Raw genomic sequence first — 15,393 nt, forward strand, 5'->3', positions numbered from 1 at the left:
GGTTTGTACGTCAAACGCCTTGCTAGAAAATTTGTTTGTTAGTCTGAATTTCTAATCCATACAACAGTTAAAAGGTCTAGTCTGTTCCTCTACCCGCCTGTCTGTTGTTATGGCCTCCTGAAATACAGTCTAAACTATGATCTAATTGATTCACCTAATGGACTCAATTAATATTGATATTTACAATAAGCTCATTGCTTCATCAATGTCTCGATGAGACTGATCGTTACAAGAACGTGTGCCCGGGCTCAGAGGCCACATCCTCATGAGGAGCTTGCTCTGAGGTGGAGAAAGAGCTTGAGGATTCACTTTAAAGACAGAGCAGAGATACGTTTGGGTCTGTGGATGTCGCCTGGCCAAACAGGGCTTGCTGTCAGTAGAGTCCTGCGTGTGGAGTCATGCAGATATTATGTCTCAGATGTTTAAGGACTGAATGTTTAGTCACTGGGCAGGCGCTTTCCTCCAAAGCTGCTTACAGGGGTTTTGAGACATTAAAGAGCAGGTAGGGGTGAGGCGTATTGGTAGAACCGTTCTGCTGCGGGTCAGACGGACCACTAGACTAAATCATAAACGTCAGTCACAACAAAGGACTCACATTCCGCCCTCCCCTCAAACTGTTACCGAGCATCTGATCACAGCTTGAAAAAGAAAACCGTGATCAGATAATGATCAGTAATAGTGAAGGAGCATTTGTTTTCATTTGAAACCCCCTGTAGTATTATATAAGTACTAGTAGTATTATATAGTAGTAGTATATTATCATACTATTATTATACTATTAGTATTTGTTTTCCTTTGAAGCCCCCTGTAGTAGTATATTAGCATACTTTATTTTATTTTATTATTTGGGTTCTATACTATTATAATACTATTAGTATTTGTTTACATCTGAAACCCCCTGTAGTTTTAGTATTTGTATACCATCATACTGTTATATGTAGTATTTGCCCACCCTCTGCTCTCTGCGGAGGTGCTCCATAGCCATCTGGAACTCGCGCTCTTTCTGCCAGGCCTCTGCGATGGTGGCCTGGTTCTGCTCCTCATAGGCCATGGCCACCACGGCCAGGATGAGGTTGACCAGGTAGAAGGAGCCCAGGAAGATGACCAGCACGAAGAACACCATGTAGGTCTTACCCGCCGATCGCAGGGTCTGCAAGCATGGGAGTAAAGGTGGCCGTACCCGGGAGGTGAGTACACAGATATGTAGTACAGAGAGGCACTTAGAAGTGAGGTATACAGGAGGTAGGTATACAGAATGGGAGTACCAAAGTACACAGAAATGTAGCACAAAGAAGTATAAATAAATGTGGTACACAGAATTGAACAGAAAGGTACTGCACAGAAATGCAGCACACAGAAGTACACAGAGATGTAGTACACAGAAATACAAAGTAATGAGCTACACGGAAGAACACAGAAATGTAGCAAACAGAAATTGTGTCAACTGAAATGTAGTACACAAAAGAAAGTCACAAGTCTGTTTTTAATGTCCACACTAAATCAATCTATACTCTACATCAACTGAAGTTTGGCTTGTATATATATATATATATTATTTTTTTCTTATTATGAATTATGAATCCTTTCTGGGTACTTCATGTCCTGTGATGCATGAAGTACATCTCATTTTTGTAGTTCTACTTATAAGTCCATATTTGTCAATGTCCAGAAAGAAGCAATGGTCAATGCAGCATTGTAGGACAGTATAATATAACGTAATGTGTAATTCATATTTTGTCTAAATGTGGGCCAATGATGGATGAAAATGAAAACGATTAACTAAAAGGTTGTCAGCACCTGGTGAAATAATTTCTCCCAATAGTCTTGTGTCATGAGTCTGAAAAGAGCCAGGAACGCCCAGCCAAAGCTGTCAAAACTGGTGTAGCCATAGTTAGGATTTCTCCCAATTTTCAAGCAGTCAAATCCATCTGGACACTTCCTGTAACGAAGAAAAACAAAACAAAGAGCAGTAGGATGTTCTATTAATCAGAGCTAGAACAAGGAATGAGCAGGACATGACGAGAGACAGACAGCCACACCTCGGAGCATTAGGCAAGGGCACAGCGATATCTGGGCCCCAAATATAGACGGGACATCACATGGTCTGGTATTTTATCAGGGTTAAAACCATCCCTGGTATCTACATGTTGTCTTGTTGGCCTCTGGCTCCACATGAGAGAGAATTGGATTGAGAGGAAAGGAACCATGACTAGTGGATATTAACTGAAGAGGCCACTTGAAATTCATACCACTCACTAAAACATACAAAAGGGGGAAGCAAAAGGGATTATGTTGAGCCAGATGGACATCAAGTTGCTGTTAAAAAAATCGGTTATTTCTGGCCTCTATAAATTGCATTGTAGGCAGCAGCGGCGGATCAGAATGACATGTAAATCTGAATGCAGAATGATTTAGTAATGGCTGGGAAACAGCTGGGGAGGCAGAGCGTCAGCCAGCCAACAGCTGCACATCTCAACAGCTAGTCAGTAGGCTAACCAGCAGGTTGTATGGCAAGTCAGCTAGCCAGCCAGAACGCTAACAAGGAGGTCATATAATTATTCAGCTAGCCAGCAAGTGAGTCAACCAGCAGGTGATATAACTAGTCAGCTGGCCAGACAGTAAGTAAAAGTATCCATAAAACGATTGAGTAAGCTTGTCAACTGCTGAGCTAACCAGCAAGTCATGTAAAATAAGTCAGTTCACCAAAATGTTGAACCAGCCAGCCGGTCACATTTCCTACAAGCAAGCCATCTAGAAGACTACCTGCACAATCTCACGTTTCCACCACTGACATCAGTGCATAACAAAACATGTAAATTATGTAAAGAAGTGACCTCATTAAAATCCAGTGGGAAAATTGTTTTTTTTTAACAGTAGTGACATCAGAAGTGCATGGGGAGGATTATCATGGGTTTCTGTTTCAGCTAAATGCACGAATGGTTTCTATAGCAACACATCCCTGGAGACTGTTGGTACATCCTCCTGTCAGGTGCCGGCTCCCCAGGGGCGGAGCTAGCTGACAAGAGGAAACACAGAGGTGGCTAAACTACACACCAATACAGTGGCTGCTGAGGGTCGAAACAAGACTCATCGTAGAGAGAGAGAGAGAGAGCGAGAGCGAGAGAGAGGGTCAGGCAGACAGGCAGACAGACAGACAGACAGACAGACAGAAGACACAGTCAGCTTTATATACAGAAGTGATATGAGTCAAGGTTGAGTTTAGGGCCCGTTTCCTAGGATCTACCGTGAGAAACATATCCCTCATGTAACGGCAAATGAAAAGAGACATCTGGTGAATGTAAAGGGATTTAATTCCTTATGGGGGAGGGTGTGCATTTCATCTTGTATCAGAGCAGTTAAGGACAACCGTCCAAGTCCAGGCCTTCTACAAATAGTATCTAACGAGTGATCCATAATAATGTGTTTGTGAGTGTGAGTGTGAGTGTGTGTGTGTGTGTGTGTGTGTGTGTGTGTGTGTGTGTGTGTGTGAGAGGGTGTGAGGGTGTGCATGTCTATGAACTTTGCAGTATGTATGTAAGGGCATGTGTATGCATTTGTGCGTGTGCCTGGGTGTGTGTGTGCCTGGGTTTGTGTGTGTGTGTGTGTGTGTGTGTGTGTGTGTGTGTGTGTGTGTGTGTGTGTGTGTGTGCGAGTCATCATAATGTATCCGAAGGTTTAATTTGGAAATCTACTCAGGGATTACTTGTTGGAATTCACTCAAAAGATTAAGCATCCGTCCTCTACACTGACCTGCTTAACATCTCAACGGCCCGGCAGAAAAAAAGCACAAATCTACAATATAACAGAAGTTAAAAGCTGTCTTGGGCCTTTCTGGAGAACAAACACCTACTGATCAGATGTCGGTTGTTAACTGTTGTTCTATTGTTGTCCCGAGCTGTCCAGCATTTTGGATCATATACCACATTAAGCCGCTCTTATTGGCTGATTAGTTTAACATCAAAAAATACTATAAATCCCAATTGTTAATTGGAACCAAGGTTTTAAACTTCACTGCAGGGGGAAATAATCATTGTAGTTCTGTTGTTGGAAATGCTATTAACAAACATTAGTAATGAAACGAAATAGATTAAAATTGTGAAAAAAACAAGTATCTTCCTTCCATTCTGTTGGTCCCCCTCAAAATGGTCATGCACAAGTGCACACAAACAGGCTCAAAGTCACACACATACACACATACACAAACACAGAAACATGTCCAAGCACACACATACAAAAGCAATTGTATACATAAACGTTCAATACACACACACACACACATGCCCCTACCCACACACACACACACACGCACACGCACACACACACACACACACACACACACAGACACACACAGACGCACACGTTAAAGAGTGGATGGGCATCATGGTAGAAACAGCTGGGGGGACAGATAGAGCTGACCTACTAGTTTAGAGAGATCTGTGACGTCGCTCTCCAAAATCCCAGAACTCCCTGCCGACAACTTGTGTCCAAGAGAGAGGCGAGGGATTCTCCTCTACTCTCTCCTCATCCTTCTTCAATTATTTTTGTATTCCTTCTACAATGTATAATGATAATCACAAAGAACTTGTGAAATAAGCCCAACACAAAATGAACAACGTTCGGTTAGTCTTTAACTTCTTGGGTGGGGTAGGGGGGGAAAGGTCAATACCAATACATCTCTAAAATGTCTCTCCTCCATAAAACAAACCACTGAATGCAGAAGATCAAACCTCCTTCACCTAGCGTGTACTAGCTCGCCACTGTCCAGTAATTAGTTTTAACCCGTTACGGTCTACGACTAACCAGTGACACCGACGGTCAGGGGGGCCATTTTGCCGAAGCCCCTGGGATTTCAGACGGACACAGATGGGTTTTTAGTTCATTGCAAGGCTTGACCTGAGGCCTGGCATGGGACACTGCCGTCCTGTTTGTGGTCGCTTCGAAAGCCTCTGGATTTATGGGATTAGGCAGCGCAGTATACGGACTGACTAGAGAAATTTGGACAGTCTGACACTGTGCTTTGATTGGAATCAAAATAAAATATAAAGCCCTGCCTTCAAATGAAACACCTCCTCAGTGTGTACAGGTTAACCCCCTCTCCTCCTCCTCCTCCCTCGATGACATTCATGTTATTCAGGCTAGCGGAATAACAGTGTCACACCACTAAAGTGTCCCAAGCTGAGCGACACACTCACCATCAACCGCAGTCCCACACTCTGTTGTACGATGTACAATAGAAGAACGCAGATCCACAACAATCACAACCCATTCAGTGACACTTCCATAACCCTTACGCAACATCTCAAAGGCATCCCCAGCCAGGATGATCTGTCCTCTGTGTCTGTTGTCTGTGATTCGGTCAACCTGTGCGTGCCATGGAGCTTTCAGTCCTAATGAACTCTAACTGGTGTGTGTGTGTGCATACATTACATCCTACCCCCAGCTGCTCTCCGTGTGGTAAAAAGGCACCAGCGGCTGACAGCAAAGATCAACCACCGGGCCACATGTCAGCCCTGCCGTGCGGGCACTGTCACGCCACACACTCGGACACACACACACCCTCTCTGCACTCAACAGGATGTACTGTATCTGCTTTGCATGGGATTCCTCTGCATTTATCTTGTCCTGGGAGGGGGGGGGGGGGGTTGGATTCATATAACAATAGGGATAATAATTAAGATGATGATGACGAGAGCATGTTCTTCATCTCTCTGTTGGTTCTTCTCATGGAAGGAGAGAGGGGGTATAGGAATCTGCTATTTTGAATGATGATAGGGCAAAGTTATGTAGAGCTTAGATAGTCCCTTGCAGTCACTCACAAGTGTTGTTTATTGAGTCTACACATCTACACAAATGCTATTTAGCCGTTTTTAGCAGGATGCTTAGTAGACGGCGGACATTGGGAGACGTACCCTGAACCTTTCAGCTAAAGGCAGAGAGATACGCAACCAACAACCTTCCAGTATTGAGGTCTTACCGGATCTTCTCCTGTCCTTTGAGTATGTTTCAGATATCACATTTAGTTCCTGCATCCAGACACTGCATCCAGACACTGCATCCAGATACTGCATCCAGACACTGCATCCAGATACTGCATCCAGACACTGCATCCAGACACTGCATCCAGACACTGCATCCAGACACTGCATCCAGACACTGCATCCAGATACTGTATCCAGATACTGCATCCAGACACTGCATCCAGATACTGCATCCAGACACTGCATCCAGACACTGCATCCAGACACTGCATCCAGACACTGCATCCAGATACTGCATCCAGACACTGCATCCAGATACTGCATCCAGATACTGCATCCAGACACTGCATCCAGACACTGCATCCAGACACTGCACCCAGATACTGCATCCAGATACTGTATCCAGATACTGCATCCAGACACTGCATTCAGATACTGCATCCAGATACTGCGTTCAGATACTGCATCCAGATGCTGCATTCAGATACTGCATTCAGAAACTGCACTCAGATACTGTATTAAGAGATACAGATTGGGCTCTGATTAACATGGTTTGTTACATAATGGCCTGCAGAGAGAGAGAGAGAGAGAGAGATCATGACATACCCTGCATCGTTTCCATAGCCACATATTAAGGCGTCCTTGGCTCCTTCAACTTTATAGAAGTTATCTGCAGAGAGGAAAGAAAACCACTCGACTTAATCATACTTTACTCTTACTATCATAATCGTATGATGATAATTCTTAATAAATACAAGCTCCAGCTCCATAACCAAACAGCAACTACAAAATGATTGGAGTTGATGAATCTTACTGCCAGCTCCACCACCACCACCACCACCACCACCCAAAGTGTTGGGTGGATGACCCCCATGGCTGACCTTCGCTGGTGAGGAAGTCCATGCGGGAGCCCCAGGTGCGGTTGTTGCAGACGAAGGTGTCGTTGACGGACATGGAGGAGTTGAAGCAGTGGGCCAGGCTGCGGACGCACTTCTGCCGCAGGATGCCCATGAAGAGCTGCAGGCCGATGAGGGCGAACACGCTCAGGCAGAACACCGTCAGGATCATCACGTCCGCCAGCTTCTTCACCGACTGGATCAGGGCCCCCACGATGGTCTTCAGGCCTGGGGAGGGAGGGCATTGAGCTTGTTGATCCATCCATCACTTTGTCTGTAGTAGAACTCTCCCCTCGTCCGAGTTCTTTGAAACCACAGTCGCTTTACAGTAGAAACTGACTCAACTTCATTGAACGAGTGAGGAGTTTAAGGCCCAATCCCATTTCTACCCCTTACCCCTTCCCCTTCCCCTTCAAAACAAGGGGGAGGGGTAAGGGGAAGGGGTAAGGGGTAGAAATGGGATTGGGCCTAAATCGGGACGTCCAACCCTTGTCAAAGAGGACCAGCATGAGCCACATGACCTCTACATGGGTGGAATGTGGCCTACCTGGGATCACAGAGATGGTTTTCAGAGCTCGTAGTACTCTGAAGGTTCTTAATGCAGAAACATTCCCGAGGTCGACAAATTCTGTCAAATATCTGAAAAGAAAATAGACAAAAATCAACAGTTGATGATAGATGTGGTTCACAGATTTGGTCGAAAAACACAACAACTAAGGAGTTGAGAATTTAACCAAATTAAGGAAGGAAAAGGATTTGAGTTATTAATTCGAGTTGACATGGACACCGATTACATTGTTTGTGTCCACATCAAAAAAATTTCTGAACAATGCTTTAACAACGTAGTTCGAATCTAGATTGGCCGTGTTGTTTTCAGTTGGGATGGATGTCCTTGGAGGATAGCGCATCACATAACAGCTCAACTGTCTAATCCAGCACCTGCATTAGCAGCATTGGATCATAGCATGCAGTCCCATGACTTGCCTAATAGGCTTACAAAGTCATTTTCATAGCCCCCTATAGACCATCCAGGATCAAGGTGAAACCATCCCCATATTGAATACAGCCCGTTAAAACACCAGTTAGTGAATTATGACTTATGCAATACATTTTCTATTCACGTGGAATACAACCAGCCAATTAAGAGAAACAACTCAAAGCACCTGGCCAATTATGCAACGCTGCAGATTATAAATATGCATAATTTAAAAATCTCTGCACCTCGGTTCTTTAATTGGAAAAATAAGACTCTATTAAAAGGATGTATAAAGGATGCATTTTCTTAAATTACTGATGTAATTTATATTACTATTCACTCTAAATAACAATTTTTGAAACTACAGTTGATATTGCTGTAATAACATACTACACTTGCAATTCATATTAAACTATAGAACTGTGGCTCGTCTGCTTCCACGAGATGCCGGGTCAGCACCGTTCAAACAGACGAGTACGGCATTATCTAGTATTGTTATAGCATTATCTAATGATGTTTCTCTTCTTTGATGGTATATCAGAGTGCATCATGGGACTTATTGATTCCAATACTCCCCAAGAGAGGAGTACTGTAGTCCTAAATCAACGTAAATATACCATAACCTAGGCTACTGAAAACGTTGTTATCAGTAGCATGAGAAACCCTGTGGCAGTTACACAGCAATGACTTCACATAAAGACAAATAATTTCGAGATGTTGCAATATACATGCCCTGATTAATCAAGTAATATATCACTGAAGAAATCGTCATGTGACTTACGCCATGCTGATGACAGAGAAATCCAGCCAGTTCCAGGGGTCTCGGAGGAAGGTGAAGGGTCCGATGCAGAACCCCCGAGCCAGGATCTTTATGAGAGACTCAAAGGTGTAGATCCCCGTGAACGTATATCTGGAAAATATCAATGCATGGCCAAGGCTGGGTTATTAGGAAATCCACTCAAAACAATGGATGAAGAGAAACAAACTCAGAGCCGACGGAAGGTGGGAATAATTTTCCCAACTTGATTGACATTTAAACACTCACACTGCAACAACCACCTGGTTAGTCTGTATGGTCCGTATAACCTAATCATTTGACTACATTTCCTATGTCACATATAACTGCCATTTGACAAATGCTTCACATTATTCAATCTTGAATCGGCCATGTTCAAGATCACATTTGGTGAAGTTAACATGCAGTTTACATGCTAAGAGTAACATGCTAGGACATGATGTATGATGGATGATTGTGGCAACAGCTTCACCTTGCATCTCAATGGAATGTCTCATGAAATATGTTTAATGAATCAAAATGGCGTCATCCCACATGCTCTTTTCACGTGGAGATGCAGCATTCCAAGACACGTCGACGTCACACCATGCTGTACTTACTGGAGTGACTAATCGCTCCCCAACCACCACTGACAAAGCATTAGGACACATGTAGTAGCACAGTGTGAATTCCTTCACTACAAAAGCACTGTGCATTGTTACTAATTAATTATTCATTCAGCAGACAGTTCTCCCTAAAGTTACAAAATTACAGTGAATATATACACAGATATTTGTTATTTAGTAGCCCGTAGGGGCTACGCATCTGTTAAATTTTCCCAATTTTCCCATTAGTTATGTCCTTACAATGACTAGATACACAGATATTTGTACTTGAGGAGCAGGTAGGGGTTAGGCATCTGCAGGAAGAATGCAGACATTGGGTCTGGAGGCCAGAACCGTACGCCTGGGAGACATACACCCTAGCCACTGGACTATCCTTAAGGTAGCAGGTGTATGGGGATCAGAAAGTGTTTACTTACTCTATATACTTGGTCCACGGGGCCGGGTCCGACAGAGCCATGAAACAACAGTTGGTCAGAATGGTGCACATAATGAAGAGGCTGAATAATGTGAGAAAAAGTGTTAAGGAAAGTGTAAATGCAAAGCGTTACCGACAATGATTAAGAGGCAACAAAAAAAGTACATTTACTATCAGCCTCTAACCCTGACAAAAGTAGAAGCAGCTCGATGTTTAATAAAATAATCCTATCAATATGAAAAGGATGCTACAATGAAAGGGTTACAATGGGATGGTTGAGTGCCAAAGGTATTATAAAACTAGACTAAACTGAGATTTACAAACATACTCAGATGCATGACAGAAGATTTCAGCCTGAGAGCGAATGTTGACAGTGATATCATTAAATAAATCTCATGGGTAGACAAACAAATGCGTCAGAAGCATCAGAAGAAAATGAAAAAATGGTATTAGCATAAGCACATTACCTTCAGTCACAGAAAAAAACAAATAGTTATCTGTATGCCGTGGTTGGTGAGCAATCCCAACAAATTGATGTGTGAATGTCGCTTAAGTCAATATATAAATCAAGGAATGCCTAAGTCTGCATTCATCTCCAGGTATTTATTAGAAAAAAAAAAAATTATACTTTTATTAATCCCCTCCCCCACAGGGAAAGTCCTCCTCTGCATGTAACCCATCATATGCTGGGGGCTAAGAAGCCTCAAGGGGCCGGATCCTTTATGCATTCATTTAATAATAGTTTTACCTTAACCTTGCTTTATGTTCAATACATTACACTTTGAATAATAATCTATATATATATAACGACAGTATAAAAAGAGTTTCCTTTGATTTAGGTGCACAATGTCAACCTCAACATCAGCCCATCAATGAGGTCACATCCTGTCCGGCCACAGGATGTCTTAGCGGCTAACGATGCAGACATGACATTTTAATCGCCTGAAGAAAGCCCATTGGGCTAGCGTAGCGATAGTGACCGCTCAGCTAATCCCAGAGGTAGAGGAGGAGAGGAGACTGGGAAAAGATGGTTTCCCTGGCCCTGCCTTTGAAATGGACCGTTGGGCTCTGTCTGAGGACCTAATAGAGAGCAGCCGACGCCACCGCATGCGTAATGTCATGATCTCCTTTGCTCTTATTTCGTTGCGCAGATTAAAGACGGATATCAGAGGATTGGGTTTCGCGATGCTCTGGCAGAGGAACGTTACAAAGCCGTTTCAATAAAAATGGGACTACGGCAAAATCCAACAGATCTATAAGGGGGAGAGGGGGGGGGGTAAAGGAAGTGGATAATAATTACTGCTAAATCAGTATTGAATTTGGACTGTCTTGCTGAGGCAGTTCCTGTTTGACTGGAATATCTTTGAAACTTCCCTGAGGAGTTTATGTAAAATGCATAAAGTCAATTGACTATTTAAACAGAGTTCCCTGACATGCAATTGATTGTTTCTTTGTGGTAGGCTGAACAAAATAAAATAACAACAACATATGCACTATTCATTACTTAGGCATTGACCAGACACAGTGAATTCAGATTCATGTCATTAGGATTGGGGCACCTTGCTCATAGCCACCTACATGCAGAGGTACTCTGGATATTGGTTACATGGTTGAATCCTAGAAACTTTAGGCTTTGAGAGGCTAGACAGATAATATCAATTCATGTACATCCTATAGAACCTTCCTATGGCACCATCCCCAGCTTATCTCCTGAAACTTTGCTCCCTCATCATTAGTGTAATCTCCCTCAAGCCTCATAAACTCTGTATCGCCGTTATTACATTATACCTAATTACATTAACATGTCTCTTCGTCCTCGGAAAAAAAATATCAGGGAGCCCATACCGACAAAGGATACCGGGATCCTATAGCTACTCTGCACTGTCCAGTTGTAATTTTTTTAAAGTGTTGATACTCCGCCATTGAGTGTTTGCTTTAATTGTTCACAGTCTCACTCAAGTTAAGAGGCTTTGGTTCAAAGTGAGTGCTTAGCAACTAAATGTAAAGGAAGTCCAACCTGCCGTGGATTGAGTCGAGACAAAAAAGCTACCATCATTTCAAATAGCACAAAGAGAGAACAGTATCCCTTTAATACTTCAATTCACACATGCACTTGTCCCTGGATAACACAAAAGATGGGAGACCAACTAACACAGACACACAACCACACACAACCACACACAAACACACACACACACACACACTCTCTCTCTCTCAGGTAGACGGGCGTCCCTGCGTAAGGATATGAGTGGACCAGGACCCGGATGGCGACGGCCCGAATGCAGTGGAACGGGGTGAATATGTAGAGGGCTGACGTGGCACTGAAGCGGAAGATGGCCTTCCCTTTGTTGAGCACTACAAAAGTCTGCGAGGGAAACACAAACAGAGGAACATATCACTCATCGTTATTTATCTTTAAATCATATGATTTGGGATACAATCAGGGTTCTCAGAAGGGTCTTTGAGCCCCCCCCCCCCCCCCCCCCCACTGCTATCTTTAAATCTACTGGGTTGATAGTCAGATGTGTTAAACATACTCGTGTAACGCATTCAAAACACTATACTAAGGAGTCCAGTAGGGTCATCATGTAGTAGTACGTGGTAATATAAGGTATGAGGTTATCCTCTAAAAACTCATACTTTGATCATGTGAAGCATAAGGAAAACCACATCTTCATCTCAAATTCGAACACCATCAGATAGGAAAATATGCGTTTTGGAGTTCGAGGAAGGAGGGAGGAGTTGGTTATCCCAATTGTTACAACCGACGGCGACGTTGTGATATTTATTTTTAGGCTAGTACGAGTCATTGAATACGAGCCTTATTGTTTATGAAACGCGGCGTTACACTTAGGTCTTACAGCTTAAGCCTCTCTCAAACGCAGACATTAATGTCTACCGCTGCCCAGACGGAGCTCCACCCATCCACACACACCTCGCTGCATGTGTCCCTTCTTCCCGATTTCAAAGAGTATACCATAGGACTGACACTGAAAAGAGCATCGCTGGAATTCTCAGAAGACTGTTTGGCAGAGACTGAAAAAACATATATTTTTTCTTAATTATGGTCTGATTTTAATCAGGGTGATAAAATGTCATAGATTACTATGTTGACGATAGTATATTAAATAGTACAACTTTAAAATATATGAATAATTGGATATGGCCATCGATTTTGGTTTCAATGCTTCTTAAAGGGCATATCATCAAGAATTGATGGTGAAAACATTACTGTCCAGCACCATGGACTCCTGTCACCACTAAAGCATTGCAGTTTTGCAAGCGAGCAAGGTGATTGGCTGATGGCGAGGCCCACTGGGTTGGCTATTCGTGGTCACGAGGGAAGCCGCCAGTTCAAAGTGGAGTTGCTCCAGATGTGGCGACGGCATTTAGTTAAATATCCACCAACCTCGGGATAATCCTTCAGTAGAAGCAGCACGCCAAAACAAAGACGACGGCAGAGAGAGTGGGAGAGAAGCGACCACCGCCGCAGCCCTCCCTAAACAGTGCTGGCTTAGAGCTCTGAAGACGGGGTTCAATCACACCCCCTCACCCCCTACCCACAATCCTCTGTTCAGCTACTTGTTCATAGCTCCCATTTTGAACTAACAAGATGAGGATAGACTTGTAAAGTCATTTAAATGGATCGATGTTGATCCGATATTAAGAAAACAAAGATGATATTGAGCAATACAAAGTTCGCCTCAAATATTGTCACTGGTTTTCGTAGTTCAGGTTAACGGATAGCTTTTATTAGACATTCAATGACGCACTTTTGTAAATGTATGTCCCGGCCACCATCAAATCTCACAGTAGAAAAGAGCACAATTCTCAAAAGTCCCTAATGTTGTACTATGTCGAACACTTTCTGACTCATCCAACACCAACTTTCTTCAATTCCTACATGTTCGGCAACAACAATGACCATTTGATCGAAGACGGAGCTAAACACAGCCCCACTACTCTGCCAACTACAACCATCTCTCCTGCTAAAGCCTTCCAAACATGACCTCTCCAACTAACAAACAAACCCATACACACTAACATGAACACACACCCGTATCCTCTCTGAACTTCAAAGATCAGACCGAACAACCACAAAGACACCTACACACACACACACACACACACACACCAACATACACCCTCACCCACACCCTCAATCACCCCCCCCTCCCGTACCCCCCCCCCTTCCTGTTCTCACCCTCTGGTTCTGGAAGTAGAATGGGTCGATGTCCTCCAGCGGCACCCCCACCAGCGTCGAGGGGGGGTCCCCGTAGATGCGGGGCAGCTGCTTGCCGGCCTCCAGGTCAGGCCGGGGCCTGGGGGCCTCCACGTTGCCCAGGTCCTCCTTGTAGTCCCTGGTGCTCCGGGAACGCTCCTCGGAGATCCGCTGCTGGAGGGCGGCCAGGGACTGGCGGGTGAAGCGCCGCACGCCATCAGGACCTGTTGGTAACAATATGGCTGCCATCTTCTCATCCTGATGCCCCGCACGACCACAAGTTACTCACCGCTGCTGGGAAGGGGAGACGGAGGAGAAGCCAGGTTAGGGGGGAGGGGAGGAGAGAGTGAGAGAGAGACGAGACATGGATAGTAGGAGGGCTCTGGATGTGAAATCGACTGTAGAACAACAGAAAACATTCCCTTTGGGGAAGAATACAGAAGAATACATGACACCTATTCCCCCCTGTTCAAAAGGCTTAAACCCCAGACTCCAGGCCATCACTTTGGACAGGTGACCTTTTGATTTGAGCCTTATAAGTGAACTGGAAGACTGATAATAATCACTGCATCCTGTGGACTGTACGATTCCTGTCTCTTCCTGTCCTGATATTTCTCTTCCTGGCCTGTTATGTCACTTGCATCTTCCTGTCCTGATATGCAAATTCCTGTCCTGATGTGTGACGTCCGGTCTCTTCTGCCACCTTCATAACGCTCTGAGATTCAGAAGCTCTTACGTGTCTTTACTGTCCCTTCCCTTCTTCCGAAATCAGAGCGTTCAGGAAACGGAAACGCCCCTCAGAAGTTCGTAGGCTATGAAATAAAACCGGAAAAACAGATCGTTCTTGACACTAGACTTCATAACAACAACAAGTATGGATGCCCACAGGGGCCTCTTTGCGCTTCTTAGCTGAAACACATGAATCAGTTATTAGAACTGCTTGCGATGGTTGGATGAGCGAGAATTTATCAGGTGATGTTTATAATTGTAGGCAATGTATCTTAATGCAAAAGTTAGAATTGGTGTTAAGTTCGCCTCTTAATGCTTGCTGCAAGTTCACTTTAGCCTATCAATGCAATGACAGCGAAATGGGCATCGATTGTTGCGACGTGAACTCGGAGGACTCGGGTAGCTTTACTTCCGCCGGAAACTCAGAGCAAAATCTCCGACCCAACAGTGTTCAAAGCACTTTCCGCTGAGCTTAAGCTCCAAACGTCCCAAACTCCCGAAAACCTCTGAGCGCGTTGAAGGCGGCATTCCTTTCATGATATTTCATTTCCTGTCCTACAAATGTCACTTCCTGTCCTGATGTGTCTCTTCATGTCATGATATGTCACTTCCTGTCCTGATCTGTCTCTTCCTCTCCAGATTGCTCATCACCCATCTGGCCAGACGCAGGTCATCGGCTTTTACTTGATCTCTCACCAAGGTTGAACCCAGCTCCACTCGGGCTCCTACAAACAGGAGCCAGATGCTGACTATTCCCTATCACCAGAAATATGTAG

At 44.1% G+C, this 15,393-nt stretch overlaps 1 protein-coding gene across 3 annotated transcripts in view; it reads right to left on the reverse strand.

Moving 5' to 3' along the window:
- LOC132463023 (sodium channel protein type 4 subunit alpha B-like) overlaps positions 1–15,393 on the reverse strand; it is a 41,583-nt gene that overhangs the window by 22,503 nt on the left and 3,687 nt on the right. For all 3 annotated transcript variants that reach the window (XM_060058892.1, XM_060058890.1, XM_060058891.1), the window contains exons 2-10: positions 13,871–14,182; positions 11,911–12,031; positions 9,668–9,755; positions 8,632–8,760; positions 7,422–7,513; positions 6,860–7,102; positions 6,585–6,648; positions 1,798–1,939; positions 953–1,150 (exon numbers count right to left, since the gene is read on the reverse strand). In XM_060058892.1, the coding sequence (XP_059914875.1) occupies positions 953–1,150; positions 1,798–1,939; positions 6,585–6,648; positions 6,860–7,102; positions 7,422–7,513; positions 8,632–8,760; positions 9,668–9,755; positions 11,911–12,031; positions 13,871–14,137 (1,344 nt within the window). In that variant the 5' untranslated portion in view covers positions 14,138–14,182. The remainder of the gene's footprint in view (positions 1–952; positions 1,151–1,797; positions 1,940–6,584; positions 6,649–6,859; positions 7,103–7,421; positions 7,514–8,631; positions 8,761–9,667; positions 9,756–11,910; positions 12,032–13,870; positions 14,183–15,393) is intronic.

This window comes from Gadus macrocephalus, chromosome 8, assembly GCF_031168955.1.
Source record: "Gadus macrocephalus chromosome 8, ASM3116895v1".
NCBI classification, from domain to species: domain Eukaryota; kingdom Metazoa; phylum Chordata; class Actinopteri; order Gadiformes; family Gadidae; genus Gadus; species Gadus macrocephalus.